The sequence below is a fragment of the Ruditapes philippinarum genome, unplaced genomic scaffold (assembly GCF_026571515.1).
Source record: "Ruditapes philippinarum isolate M1 unplaced genomic scaffold, ASM2657151v2 ctg4537_1_1_1_1, whole genome shotgun sequence".
NCBI lineage: Eukaryota > Metazoa > Mollusca > Bivalvia > Venerida > Veneridae > Ruditapes > Ruditapes philippinarum.
In genome coordinates, this window is record NW_026863717.1 from 92739 (window position 1) to 108915 (window position 16177).

The 16177-nt window shown below is 35.6% G+C and overlaps 1 protein-coding gene across 3 annotated transcripts in view; it reads left to right on the forward strand.

Annotated features, from left to right (window-relative positions):
* LOC132723116 (uncharacterized) overlaps positions 1-15491 on the forward strand; it is a 35033-nt gene extending 19542 nt beyond the window's left edge. Inside the window, exons 3-7 of one of the 3 annotated variants that reach the window (XR_009624696.1) lie at positions 1149-1305; positions 5257-6291; positions 7017-7195; positions 12720-15317; positions 15375-15491. Coding sequence is in view for 2 of the 3 variants with exons in the window: in XM_060707786.1 (XP_060563769.1) it covers positions 1149-1305; positions 5257-6291; positions 7017-7195; positions 12720-13157 (1809 nt within the window). In the remaining variant the exon portion in view is untranslated. Of the gene's footprint in view, positions 1-1148; positions 1306-5256; positions 6292-7016; positions 7196-12719 lie in introns of all 3 variants that reach the window. The other 2 variants (XM_060707786.1, XM_060707785.1) reach the window with 2 other exon arrangements.
* Positions 15492-16177: the final 686 nt, after the last annotated feature.

Below are 16177 nucleotides of genomic sequence, written 5' to 3' on the forward strand. Positions count from 1 at the left end.
ATTAGTGGTCTAAACCTACATCAAATGATACATTTATCTTGAAATAAATATTTTCAGTCCCATCATGTCAAAAAACCTCAGTGGAGTCCCTTTAAAGTCATACATAATAGTTTTATATATTTTGAAGACACCATTCTTGTTGGTAATGCTCATGAAGAGGACCGAATAATGGCCCAACAATTATACTAAAACCATTCATATGATGTAATACCTTTGTTGATGGAACATATAACTGTGCAACTTTTGCGACTCCATAAAAATTGTATGTGCGGTCATTTTCATAACCGACATAACATAGAGATGCACTAAATGTTAGCATTAGACTTTAAGTGTGTCAATGAAAAAAAAAATTCTTTTTACTGTAAACAGTTCTTATTTTGAATATTTGATCAATGTGTAGGTTCATAACTAAATTTATTGAACTTGTTGCATAAAATGATTTTATATAACTTTATTAAACTTGTTCAATAAATTCATTCAATGGTCACCATACTGCAAAATTATTATTATTCATTGGGCACTTATATTCGTGGATAGGTCAATCAACAAATTTAAGATCCAACGGAATTCCATTCCGTCTGCTGTATGATTATTTTTCATCAGATTTTTTACATTTACCTTTTGGGAAATATAAACAGTCCAAGAATTCAAGTACCCACGAAAATGTTCCTTGTGACAAAACCATGAAATCTTATGTCCATAAAATTAAGTGAATTTACAAGAGCGTAGTAATAAATTTCTATTAGATTTTCGACATGAACTTTGTTTCTTCATGACAAGATACAACAATTTGTTTGTATTTTGTTGTACTCAACAATGATATTAAACAATAGAAATCACGATTATAAGGAATCTGTTTCCTCGTAGGACAGTACCATACACCATCAGATAGCATGTAATCGGGGGAAAACAGCTGAAATACAAATAGAATGTCATATCTTCAATGTTATAAAAAAAACTAGTATAATTTTTTTTTTCAAAATTGGTACTCAATTATGTCTAATACTAACCTTGGTAAGTTGGTTAACGGTTAGAGAGTTTCCTGACCAGTTTTTACCTTAAAACCGACTGTGCCGACTTTAAATGGATAAAGGTGACACCCTTAATATGATTCACAAAGCTGAAAAAATGTTTTATTTTCGTTTCAGGTGTTCGAAAGTCAGCAGTCACAACATGGGAGGAATACTATTAAAGTGTTACAAGACTACAGCCAGAAACAGGGTAGTACTGTCAATCAGGTGTACGACGCTCTAGAAGAAATCGACAGACCAGATGCTCTTGATGAACTCAGAGAGGGAATTCCAGGTAAGCCCCCGGGGTCCTAGGTTTATTAAGGAATAATAAGGAATTTAGGCAATCTAGGACATTTGATTGGTGAGAAACTGGTACAGAATGTACACTGATGTCCAATGAAAATCCTGAGATTTGAGACAGAGCTTAGGAATATGTTTTATGACTTGGAGGCCTAATGTAAAAACTGATATGATTGGATGATAAAGCAATTTTTCAAATTTCAACCAATGACATTGTTTGTTATACCCCCAAAAACGAAGTTTGGGGGGGTATATAGGAGTCACCCGGTGGTCGGTCGGTTGGTCGGTCGGGCGGTCGGTCGGTCGGTCCAGACGTCCGTTGCATTTTCCTTGTCCGGAGCATAACTTGAAAACTAATGGTTGAAATTCAATATAACTACACACAATGGTCAAGCACATTGAGAGGAAGTGCAGTGCACAAAAACCATAACTCTATCTTGACTAATTACAGAGTTATTGCCCTTTGTTACTTTTCCTTGTCCGGGGCATAACTTGAAAACTACTGGTTGGAATTCAAAACAACTTCATACAATTGTCAAACACAATAAGGGGAAGTGCAGTGCACAAGAACCATAACTCTATCTAAAGTAATTACAGAGTTATTGCCCTTTGTTGCTTTTCCATTGCTTTTTTTTTTGTCCGTTGCATTTTCCTTGTCCGGAGCATAACTTGAAGACTAATGGTTGGAATTCAATATAACTACATACAATGGTCAAGCACATTGAGAGGAAGTGCAGTGTGTAAGAAACATAACTCTATCTTGACTAATTACAGAGTTATTGCCCTTTGTTACTTTTCCTTGTCCGTGGCATAACTTGAAAACTACTGGTTGGAATTCAAAACAACTTCATACAATTGTCAAACACAATAAGGGGAAGTGCAGTGCACAAGAACCATAACTCTGTCTTAAGTAATTACAGAGTTATTGCCCTTTGTTGCTTTTCCATTGCCTTCTTTTTTTTGTCCGGACCATAACTTGAAGACTAATGGTTGGAATTCAATATAACTACATACAATGGTCAAGCACATTGAGAGGAAGTGCAGTACATAAGAACCATAACTCTATCTAAAGTAATTACAGAGTTATTGCCCTTTATTACTTTTCCATTGCTTTCTTTTGTCCGGACCATAACTTGAAGACTAATTGTTGCAATTCATTATAACTTCATACAATGGTCCAGCACATTGAGAGGAAGTGCAGTGCACAAGAACCATAACTCCATTTTGACTTATTACAGACTTACTGCCCTTTGTTTCTTTTCCTTGTCCAGAGCATGACTTTAAAACTACTGGTTGGAATTCAAAACAACTTCATACAATGGCCAAGCACAATAAGGGGAAGTGCAGTGCACAAGAACCATAACTCCATCTTGACTAATTACAGAGTTATTGCCCTTTGTTACTTTTCCATTGCTTTCTTTTGTCCGGACCATAACTTGAAGACTTATTGTTGGAATTCATTATAACTTCATACAATGGTCAAGCACATTGAGAGGAAGTGCAGTGCATAAGAACCATAACTCCATCTTGACTAATTACAGAGTTACTGCCCTTTGTTACTTTTCCTTGTCCAGAGCATGACTTGAAAACTACTGGTTGGAATTCAAAACAACTTCATACAATTGTCAAGCACAATAAGGGGAAGTGCAGTGCACAAGAACCATAAATCCATCTTGACTAATTACAGAGTTATTGCCCTTTGTTACTTTTCCTTGTCCAGAGCATAACTTGAAAACTACTGTTTGGAATTCACTACAACTTCATACAGTTGTCAAGGACATTAAAAGGAAGTGCAGTGCACAAGAGCCATAACTCCATTTTGACAAAATACAGAGTTACTGCCCTTTGTTACTTTTCCTTGTCCGGAGCATAACTTAAAACGTACTGGTTGGAATTCAAAACAACTTCATACAATGGTCAAGCACAATAAGAGGAAGTGCAGTGCACAAGAACTATAACTCTATCTTCAGTATTTATAGAGTTATTGCCCTTTGTTCTTTTTCTTTGTCTTTCTGGACTTATTACAGAGTTATTCAATTAAACTTCATCAATGGCCAACCACATTGAAAGGAAATGCAACATACATGAACCACAATTATCTTTAATTGCCCACAACCATAACTCTATGTTTCAATTCTATTACAAGGTATTCTGTTACTAGTAACATCCTCATTTCCGAAGCAGACTTGTGGGGGTATTAATCACATTTAGTGATAGTTCTAGTTATTAATAGTTTGAGAAAACTGCTGTCTTCTTATTTAAAGTGTAAGGTAGCACTAGTATTGTTTCTAAATGGGCCTTAAAAAGCATGTTACAAAGGTCTCAAAATATAAATCTTAACATTGAGTCTTCTGGAACTGAAAGTGTTTAACCTTTATCACGAGTATAGAGCCAGGCCAGCCTGCCTGCATGTCTGTGCATTAGATTTTTAGCTCGACTATTCGATAAGAATAAGTAGAGCTATTGCAGTCACCCGAGCGTCGGCGTAACCACTTATGTTAAAGTTTTTGTAATAGTTCAAATATTTTCAAAGTCCATAGACATATGGCTTTGAAACTTTGCACACTTGTTCACCATCATGACCCCAACCTGTAGACAGGAGGAGGTAACTCTATCAAGCATTTTGACAGAATTATGCCCCTTTTTCGACTTAGAATTTATGTTAAAGTTTTTGTAATAGTTCAAATATTTTCAAAGTCCATTGACATATGGCTTTGAAACTTTGCACACTTGTTCACCATCATGACCCCAACCTGTAGACAGGAGGAGGTAACTCTATCAAGCATTTTGACAGAATTATGCCCCTTTTTCGACTTAGAATTTATGTTAAACTTTTTGTAATAGTTCAAATATTTTCAAAGTCCATTGACATATGGCTTTGAAACTTTGCACACTTGTTCAACATCATGACCCCAACCTGTAAACAGGAGGAGGTAACTCTATCAAGCATTTTGACAGAATTATGCCCCTTTTTCGACTTAGAATTTACGTTAAACTTTTTGTAATAGTTCAAATATTTTCAAAGTCCATTGACATATGGCTTTGAAACTTTGCACACTTGTTCAAAATCATGACCCAAACCTGTAAACAGGAGGAGGTAACTCTATCAAGCATTTTGACAGAATTATGCCCCTTTTTCGACTTAGAATTTACGTTAAAGTTTTTGTAATAGTTCAAATATTTTCAAAGTCCATTGACATATGGCTTTGAAACTTTGCACACTTGTTCACCATCATGACCCCAACCTGTAAACAGGAGGAGGTAACTGTATCAAGCATTTTTTTTACTATCAAGCACTAAGAATAGTCGAGCGTTGCTGTCCTACCGACAGCTCTTGTTATATTGATTACCCCAAAATTAATAATGGATAGTTCAAAAAGTGTTAGCTGGGTAAAGTGGTAAAATGTAACTAGAATCTGATTTGTTGATAAAAAAGCACAGAATGGAATTTTTATTCATTTGTTGTCAATCTTCGTTTTTACAACCCCTGACCTAGCATTCAAAATTTAATTTAAAGGGACTACACTGAGGTCTAAATGAAAAATCTCATATTCCGTAGATCAATTAAAATGAAAAAATATAAAAAACTTGTTAAAGAAATATAAATTGAAATTGATTCTTAGCCCGATTTGAGTTAAAGAATTTAAGCACTTTTAATTTTTAAGTACAATAATGTATTATTGTACGATAAAAAACATTATTCTATAAAAACAGAGTAAGCACACAAGTCTTTTGGTATAGACCTACATCAAATGGTATAAAAATCTGGAAAAAAAATTTTTGATTCCCATTACAAAAGTATGTCGAAAAACCGTAGTGGAGTCCCTTTAATGTATTTTATATTTATATAAATAAGCTGACAAATAAACTGATGAGAGTATTCATTTTCCTTTTTCTATTGAATATAGTAATGATCGTGCCTAAATCTATTTCTATCTCACAGAAATTGAGAAGAGTTATCGTGACAGCTTAAATAAAAAACATCGGCATCGAGATCTCATCGAGGACGACTACGTCTGTGTTACGTGCGACAATATGCCCTACTCCAAAGAGGCATTCCAGTCATACACTCAAAACCATCATAAGACTGCAGCTATGTCTCCTGGAAACAGTTACAGAATGTTTCCTGGAAACCAACAGATTCCGGTTTCTTCACCGTGTAAAAATTACCAAAGACATAACAGCTTTGAACCTCAATGTGTAAACACAAGGTTGCCTGGATACGAGCATGAAAGTCCCGACCTTAAACGACAGCGCTCCATGCCTCTGTCTGACAGTATGATGGTACGCGGACATGATAGTCATTCTCAATACTATCGTGACATGGAACCGATGGACCACGCCCCTTCGGTTCGAGAAGATCCAGTTCCACCCGGGGCAGCCTTGATGAGAGGAATCGCCCGATACAACAACCAGCACGGGTTGCCACATATGAATTCAACTGTTCACACCAACAATTCAGAGAATCTCTTCAGACAGCCTTTTAACCAGTTCAGTCGCCAGACAGAACGAGCAGGTCTGAAGTTAGAAATTCCGGCACCATCACTGAAGTCAGCAGACTTCTTTAGCCCAAGTCCGACACCTACCACGCCATCTACACCTTTAGGGCACTTACAGAAACTAGCCAATGAAACGCCAATTCAGACAGAAGATGGATACAAACACCTGATGAAGCTAAAACGCGACGAGGAATTACTCCAGGGTAAAGCCGGGCACCTAGAATCCCCTGATAGACTAATGGAATTTATGTCTCAGCAACATCCAAGCATGATAGGTCATGGCCAAGGTCATCATGGTGAGGGTCAAGGTCATATGAGGTTAAGTCCAAGGATACCTGGTCCACCAAATACATTTCCGTTAAGATCTAAGTCATCTTCAAATTCAGCCGCAACGTCCCCTACAAGTAGTTCTCAGACCCAGCAGTTGACAAAATCAGCATCTGTGCCGGGCAACATGAAGTCAGCAGAGTTCAGAAAAGGTAACATTTCTTAAAATCTGATTATTCTATTGTATTAATTGGTCATATCATAAAACATAGACTTAAATTCCTATTATGGATATTTTTTGTTCATTGACTATTTGAGTATATAAACTTTGAACAGTGATGTTGATAATAACACCTAGGACATCTGTACAAAACCATGCCAGCATGGACACACTGATGTGATCTGACTGGTTTCTGCTTTTAGCCTCTTAGTTTTGTCATTTTGATAACAGGCAGTTTTCAAAACAGGCAGTTTTCAGAGCAAGAGTTAAAGAAAACAAAATGCCATGCCAGCTTGTTTTGAAATAATTTGTTTTATCACACACTCATGCCAATTTTGCGACTCTGTAAAAATGGTATTGCACGGTCATGCATATATTTTGATGTGAAGTCATTTGCTTTGTGCAAACATAGTGTAAAGATGTGCAAAATGTAAGGGTTACAGTATAGGGGCCTCAAAGAAAAATTATTCTTTTGCACTTATAACATTTTTTTTTCGGGAGGTATGTGATAAATAGAATATGATATTCATGTAGTTTCATTACTGAATTTATTGAACATGTTGAATAAAATATTTTGCTCGCCAGTGGCTCGCATAATATAATTTTATTCAATTCGTTCAATAAATTCAGTATTGAACCTACACTCATTCAATATCCTCTATTTAGATAAGTTTGTAGTATTCGAAAGGTTCTTACATGATCTTTACTATTTTTCAGCATTTTGGCATATAAAAGTGTTTGTTACGTATGCAGCAGACGACAAAAAACATACACAGCGTGTATTGAGTTTGTGTAAATGTCTGGAGAAAAATGGCTTCACTTGCTGTGTTGACATATTCCATAGAAAACTGCCCATAGAAGAAAGACATAATTGGTACCAAAACAGATTTGACGAGGTATGGGATAGTATATATAATTTGCTTCTGGTACCAGGATAGTCCTAGGCCAGCTCGCTCTTAAACGAATTTTTACTTTTTACTGTTGGCCTTTTAACCCTTACTTTGGATTCTTTCATGTGAGGAAGCTATCCAGCTAGCTAACCGAACGTCGGTGGTTCTTCTCAGGTACTTGGTGCCTGAAACAATGCACGGAAGGTCACTTGAGGTCTCCCTTTATAAGTTTAGCTGGAACGTCGCCATATGACCTTTACTGTTTCGGTGTGACATAAAACCCAATCAAACAAACAAAAACAAAATCTTAACCCATACCCTGCTGGAACCGAAAGTGATTTGCCTTTGCCACCAGTTTAAAGCCAGGCCTGCTCGCACAGGTGTGCAGTTTGACCAGGGTATATACTGTTGGCTGACCAACTTCAAATTTTTACCTTGACACCCTTTATTAGTCCCCTACCGGTTTAACCGGAGGGGACTTTAGGTTTACCCTCCGTCCGTCTGTCCGTCCGTCTGTCAGTCTGTCTGTCAGTCCGTCAGTCCGTCCGTCCACAAAACTGGATCCTGCGATAACGCAAAAAGTACTGAAATTTTTTTTATGAAACTTGATATATGGATAGATGGCAGTATGGACATTATGCACGTCTTTTTTTTTCTTCCTATGTTGAAAATTCTGGTTGCTATGGCAACAAATAGTCTGAAAATATGGCAAATTTAACACATAAACTGGATCCAGTGATAACTCAAAAAGTACTGAAAATATTTTTATGAAACTTGATATATGGATAGATGGCAGTATGGAGATTATGCACGTCTTTTTCTTTTTTTCCTATGTTGAAAATTCTGGTTGCTATGGCAACAAATAGCCTGAATTTCAAGATTTCTGATTTAAATTTTTCAGCTTTTTCACTATAAGTTCTTTATTTCTTAAGGTATTTACTTCAAACTTTAAATATAAGTTTCTGACCATCAACCACATCATATGTGACAAGGTTTACAACTCTAGCACAAAAATTATCAGCATTACCTCCCTTGAACTTAGAATTTTTATGAAAAAAAAATGTTGTCTTTTTAGCTCGACTATTCGATAAGAATAAGTAGAGCTATTGTAGTACCCCGAGCGTCGGCGTCGGCGTAACCACTTATGTTAAAGTTTTTGTAATAGTTCAAATATTTTCAAAGTCCATTGACATATGGCTTTGAAACTTTGCACACTTGTTCACCATCATGACCCCAACCTGTAGACAGGAGGAGGTAACTCTATCAAGCATTTTGACAGAATTATGCCCCTTTTTCGACTTAGAATTTACGTTAAAGTTTTTGTAATAGTTCAAATATTTTCAAAGTCCATTGACATATGGCTTTGAAACTTTGCACACTTGTTCACCATCATGACCCCAACCTGTAGACAGGAGGAGGTAACTCTATCAAGCATTTTGACAGAATTATGCCCCTTTTTGGACTTAGAATTTACGTTAAAGTTTTTGTAATAGTTCAAATATTTTCAAAGTCCATTGACATATGGCTTTGAAACTTTGCACACTTGTTCACCATCATGACCCCAACCTGTAGACAGGAGGAGGTAACTCTATCAAGCATTTTGGCAGAATTATGCCCCTTTTTGGACTTAGAATTTACGTTAAAGTTTTTGTAATAGTTCAAATATTTTCAAAGTCCATTGACATATGGCTTTGAAACTTTGCACACTTGTTCACCATCATGACCCCAACCTGTAGACAGCAGGAGGTAACTCTATCAAGCATTTTGACAGAATTATGCCCCTTTTTGGACTTAGAATTTACGTTAAAATTTTTGTAATAGTTCAAATATTCTCAAACCCATTGACATATGTCTTTGAAACTTTGCACACTTGTTCACCATCATGACCCCAACCTGTAGACAGGAGGAGGTAACTCTATCAAGCATTTTGACAGAATTATGCCTCTTTTTGGACTTAAAATTTACGTTAAAGTTTTTGTAATAGTTCAAATATTTTCAAAGTCCATTGACATATGGCTTTGAAACTTTGCACACTTGTTCACCATCATGACCCCAACCTGTAGACAGGAGGAGGTAACTCTATCAAGCATTTTGACAGAATTATGCCCCTTTTTGGACTTGGAATTTATGTTAAAGTTTTTGTAATAGTTCAAATATTTTCAAAGTCCATTGACATATGGCTTTGAAACTTTGCACACTTGTTCACCATCATGACCCCAACCTGTAAACAGGAGGAGGTAACTATATCAAGCATTTTTTTTTTACTATCAAGCACTAAGAATAGTCGAGCGTTGCTGTCCTACCGACAGCTCTTGTTTAAATAACTTCTTTATTTCCTAATGTATCTACTTCAAACTTCATATATATGTTTCTTATTATCACTCAACATTTTTGAGGAGGTTAAATACTCTAGCAAGACTATTTCCAGAATTATCTCCCCCTTGAACTAAGATTTTTTTCGAGAAATTGGTATTTTTCACTCCAACTTCTTCATTCCTTATAGGATTTACTTTAAAATCCCCATGACAAGGTTGTATAAACATAATTTCCTTACTAGGCAGGGAAACTTAACACATTACTGCGATATAGACAAACTTAGAACTCAAAAGATTTATGTTCATTCGTGTCATTCATCCACTGGTAAAATTGAATGGCCAATGGCCCATCAGAATGTTGCTGGGGTTCTAACCGGTAGGGGACTTATGGATTGCTTGCAATACTATGATAATTGCTTGTTTGATAATGGATTGTTCCTAAATTTGACGCTGGACAAATAGGTTAATATCAGCATTTTCATATCAAAATTGCTTACACTAAGCATTTCCAGATAAAGTTTATGATATGTTGAGCCGAGTTGTGAAGAAAACTAAACATTCATTCAAAATTGGTTTAAGAACTAAGTACGATTATTGGTGACAAATTGGTGACAAATAGTTAGTATGATTATTAGTGACAAATATTTTTGTATGATTATTAGTGATAAATAGCTGAGAATGTGATTATTTTATGTTGAAGTATTTCTTTCATACTGGTTTCTCTGGCAGTGAATGTCTCCCTTTCATTAAATTGGCTAAGTTGTTATGGTTTCTTTCCTCAAACCACCTTCCCCTCACTGTTGTAGGTTTTACTCCTGCCAGAAATTCTTCTGTTGAAAACCGTTTACAAGAAGATTATGGAAAGGCAGTTCTTTTCAATAATTCTTGAAATAATGCTCTGAGGGGTTCCTAAAGTCTTCCGTCCCCAACAGTAAAGCCGAACGGTGCCAACATGACCTTTATAGTGCGAGTGTGAAATTAAAACTGACCAAAAATTTTATGTAATGTTACATTGTTTAAATGTTCTTCTCTCCAAAATTTCTAATTTCAAACACGAGTTTGATCCTTGGGTGAGGCCGAATTTCTTTGATCCCCAACATAGAGTCTAATAGTCATTTGTCTCTCACTGCTTAACCAGAATTCATGCTGAATTAGTAGTCCGTCACTTGTGGAGAAATTAGTAATTACTGGTTTGTTATCCAGGAAAGTTATGTGGGACAACTGCTGAGATATGACATAAAATGAGCTGCATCCTGACAAAACCAACATAGTGTGTTTGCGACCAGCATGGATCCAGACCAGCCTGCGCATCCGCGCTGTCTGATGAGGATCCATGCTGTTCGCTTACAAACCCTATTTCAAGTAGAGAAACTGATAGCGAACAGCACGGATCCTGATCAGACTGCGCGGATGCCCAGGCTGGTCTGGATCCTTCCTTGTCGCAAACACATTATGTTGTTTTTGTCATGACGCGGCTCAAATATGTAAAGAACAAACAAATTACAAAACACTTTTCTCAATCATTACTGTGAATTACTGTGACTCATTTTGGGAGGTGGGGATCTATTTTGTTAGGTTTATTATTTCTTAATTATATTATATAAAAACTTATTGTCAGATCTCACGTCAAATTTTACGCCAAAGATGTGTGACATGCATTTTAATACAAAGCAAAAATTGCCCCTGACTCACAGTGCGACAGTTTGGTTAGGTTTTATGAACAAAACATTTTAGATTATGAATTAAAATTCTGTTATCATATTAACCACAATAGATTAAAAGAAGTGCAATGCACTTATAAAAAGAAGTCTACCTTATTTATTTTTTACAATATTCACGAGCAGTCAGTTTTAAATAAGATTTAGGTTGACACTCTACTGTGAAAACAGCTACCTATATGATAAAGACTATAAAAAAAAATCATACGCGGGCTTCCATAACAGAATGGAATATCTGGCTTTATGGTAACTATTTACTGCAGTTACTAGGCTCTGCGGAGATTAATGGTTATTTTGATCCCTACATGTCATTTTTTCTCATACTAGGGAGTTTATTTATTTATTATTTTTGGAAGGGGTTGGGAGGGGGTGTAGATGAACCTCTATATAATTTTGGGGGTAATCTTGTGGGGGTTTTTTAAGGGGGGAGGGGGTAAACCTCTTGTTTTGGAGAGCTAAAGTGTTTTGGTCATCAATTGCATAAACTACATTTAGTGTATAGTCAAATATAAATTTAACATTTATGTCAGGAATTTGGCTGATATTATGTTTTATCTTTTCTTAAAAAAAAAACTTACAAAGGCAACTTCTCAGAATGTTAATATTCCTGGGTTAAATGTGGAATGCATTTGTCATTTTATTTTGTAATTGTGATAATTGCTTTTAATGTGTGTAGTTTTACTTTATCATAGAATTTTTGAGGAAAAAAAAATTATAAAACAAAAATTTTTGACACAAAGGCCATAAATAATGAGCTTAAAACAGTAATAAAGATGTTCAAAAAGAAAACCACAGCCCAGAAAGGTCAAACCACAAACACAACAAACTTGCACATACATGAAACATACTTTGCAGAAAACATGTCACTCAAAATTTATGGCAGTCAATTAGTCATTGGTATAAATGAGTCATTCTGTATGAAACAGAAGGAAATGGATTGCAATACTGACTGTTGTAAAACCATAAGGATTTAAATGTGATTAAATTGTTATTCAAAGAATTGTATAGTTTTTTTCCCTTATCCAATGGTGTATTCTCTCCCCCCCCCCCCTTATATTCCACTGGTATTATCCCCCCCCCCCGTCCCCCCCCCCCGCACTACCCAGTGGTGTATTTCCCCCAAATTTTACTGGTGTATATTTCCTCCTATTCCTGCTGTGTATTGCCTCGTATTTCACTGGTGTATTTCATGGAGCCCCACTTATGTATCCTTCCCCCCACCTATTCCACTAGTGTATTTCAACCTCCAAGTTCCACTGCTGTTTTGCCCCCTGAACCCTCTGGTGTTTTTCCCTAATTCCATTGTTGTATTTTCCCCAATTCCAGTTGCGTATTTTCCCCTTCCCAAATAGTGTATTTCCTCAAATTCCACTTGTGTATTTCCTCCAACCCTAGTAATGTATTTCCCCACTGATGCTGTTGGTTAAAAGGCATGGGGTATCTTTGTAAGCTTGATAGATTGTACATGTGTTTTTATTTTTCTTTCGTTTATTTTAGGCTGACTTTATTCTAGTTGTAATGTCACCGAAGTACAGAATGGAAGCGGACTCTTGCGAGATGGAAAACGATGCAGACGACTCGGACAGTGTTGACAGCGACGGAGAAAACGACTTAAACAACCGGCCATACCGACTTCATACCAAAAATATTTACCGACTAATGTACCGGGAATATATCCAAAGTAGTCAGAGATGTAACCGGTTTGTGCCATTACTTTTCCCCGGTATGGTGCAGGATATTATTCCAAACTGGATGTTAGATAATTACAATAGCTTGTTTTATTACTGGCCTAAGCAGTATAAAGATTTACTATGGATGTTGACAAAACCGGAAAACCGTGTACCGGAACATGTTACGCCACCCGTTAACCGGTGCATTCAAGACAATGATGATGCTGGTACGAATGGAACAGAAAAAAGTGCGGAATCAGAGTGAGGAAGTAAAGTCCTTTTGAAAAATGATTAAAAATTATCTAAATTGAATGAACAGAAAGTACATTATTTTGACATTGTAGTAGTGCTTATGTTGGAGAAAAACCCAGGAAATTATGAAGCTTATCATAAAATACGTATGGGCATTTTTTTTATGTAGTAAAGCTTGTATGTACAAACAAAAGATAAAATTTTTAATGTGAAAATTTATGTCCAGATTAAGAATTCAAACCTCTGGCATTATAATTTGTTGTGTCTGGTTACGATATGAATACAAAAGTGTTGCTTTGAATTCTTGGCGTATTAAGGTAGCAGCATAACAAATTTAAAGACTTACATTAGTTACAACCATGTTGTACTGTAGAATGTTTGAGGTATTGTGCGATTTAAATAATTGTTAGATTCATGTAGCTAAAATCGTGATATTGTTTGTAAAGTGTTCACGTTACCCTGTTAGAGATGTAATTATTAGTGATAAACACCTTGTGCTAAACCAAAACTTACAAGAAAATCACCAAAGTTTGTTGTTTAATTTTAGCTCACCATGGTAACGGAGAGCCTATATTGATCGCTTACTGTCTGTTGTCCGTCCTTTTATTGTATACCAGTCGACACTTCTTTAAACGACATCTCCTCCAAATCCACTAGGTCAATATCATCAAAACTTCATAGGATTGTTCCTTGGGGTACCCTCTTTCAAAATTTATTTTAAGAAATGTCATTTCATGCAGAACTATGGTTGGCGAGGCAGTCCACTACAGGATGGGTCACCTGTTTGAAAATATACGAAAAACATCAAATGACGTTGTAGTTAAATCTGTTGGTCAGAAATTGATATAATTAAACAGAAACATTTCCAAGACTGTCAGTTGGGGTTGTGTTTCCCATATTCATAGAGAAAACTTTTCTTATTTTTGTCACTCTTTCTATAAATTCTGGTGAGCGATATAGGATCATCTTGGCATCTTGTTAAATTTTAAGTTATTATAATTATATATTGTATATATTGAATAAATGCCAAATGAAAATAAAACATTTAGAAAATAGACAACTGCCAATATTGGCCAAGTCAGATAAAAGACTGGTCTTTGTTGATAGGTGACCACTGCAAATAGAGTTTGATATTTTAGATGTTAGTGTTTGAAATTTGTCTTTTTTTAGTTTTTCTTTTAATATTAAGAATATTAATATTACGTCTATTACAATACATTTTGTTATTTGTTTGTGGTTTTAAGTCACAACTTATCTTTAAACCAGTTTTTAAATTTTGAATGGATAACTTTTTACATATAGATTAAATTGTAGGAGTTTTTTACATATAGATAGGAGTAAGGCTATTTCCCTACATGGTTATATGTTTTGTTCTGCCATTTTTCTGTCATAATAGTGCTAGAATAGTATTCATAAAGTGTTGTTATTCAACCACCTTTAAAAAATTGTTTGTTTGCCAAGTTTGACTTGTTTTCTTTAGATTGGATAGTTGGTTAAATTTTGTTTTCACCCATTGATTAACAGGTTTAATAAAAATACAAAATATAAGTGGTTAAGTGATAAAAGCCAGAAGAATATTTATGTTTCAACACATGCAAATGTTTTGGGGGTTCTTTAGGGGCTCTGAAACATGAAAAGTAGCAGCTTACAGGTCCAGAAACCTTAAAAGGAAAAAGATAGTTTTCCATAAAAAATTTCGTACAAGCAAAATTTTGGTGATCAGGCCACAAGTGGCAAGCAAACAATTTTTTTATAATCAGCTTAATAATATTAGGACTGCTAGATAGGTAACATTATGCCTGTAAGTCAGACTCATGTCAACTTTAAACATTGACTAGATTTTTGTTCAAACGGGACTGCCGTGTTAAACAAGGTCAAGGTCACAATAAAAGGTTACAGCTTTGTTTGAAAACAAAATTTAAGATAAGAAGTATCAAAACAAATCTGAAAAGCTAAAATTTCATGTTGCGTAAACATGGACAAGTTTAGTTTCTTTGCCTACTTGGCAAGTATAACACAGGAAGAACAGACCGTAATTTTTCAAGGTTAAAGACACTTGATTATGATTTCTATTATAAGGTCAAGGTCAGAAACAGAACTTAATACTGAGTAGACACAGAAACGTTCTGTATCTGTATGGTCAGTATCCCACAAGGTCAGACAAGATTGCAAGGTCAAGGACACATGTCAAGGTCAAGGACACATGTCAAGGTCAAGGACACATGTCAAGGTCAAGGACACATGTCAAGGTCAAGGACACATGTGTGTAGGTCAATAGTGGAATGCACAAAAGTGGAACTTATATATCCAAGGTCACAGTTCATATTCAGGCCTTTATTTTGCATAGTTACATGTTGAGTTTGTGTGTAATATTTTGACCTTGTTAATGTATGTTAATATTTAAAACAAAGTGAGCTTAAATTGTTTATGTTAAAATATTAAATGGAATCTGTGTCAGCAGGGCAAAGAATTTTCATATAATATCGTCACCTTAGTGCAGTAACTGGTTAACTCCTTATATGATTTAATAGGAGTTAACCCGTTACTACAGTAAGGTGACAATATGTTATTTGATTGTAATACTTGTCAAAATAATATGTTATTTGAGTGATATTTTCTTTTACTGTTACGATGAAAAGCCTTCTCTTTATATGAAGTAAACATTTGAGCCATGCCATGACAGAACCAACGTAATGCATTTGCGACCAGCATGGATCCAGACCAGCCTGCGCATCCACACAGTCTGATCAGGATCCATGCTGTTCGCTTACAAACCCTATTACAAGTAGAGAAACTGATAGCGAACAGCGTAGATCCTGATCAGACTGTGCAGATGCGCAGGCGGGTCTGGATCCATGCTGTTCGCAAACGCATTATGTTGGTTTTGTCAGGGCGCGGCTCAATTTTGTTTTTAAGTTCCAGTTCTAAAAACAAACAGTTCAGAATTATCTGTGATATATTTTTGAAATTTTTTTCTTGATCAGAATCATGAAACTATATTTAGATTTTCTATAAATAGAGAAATAATTTTGT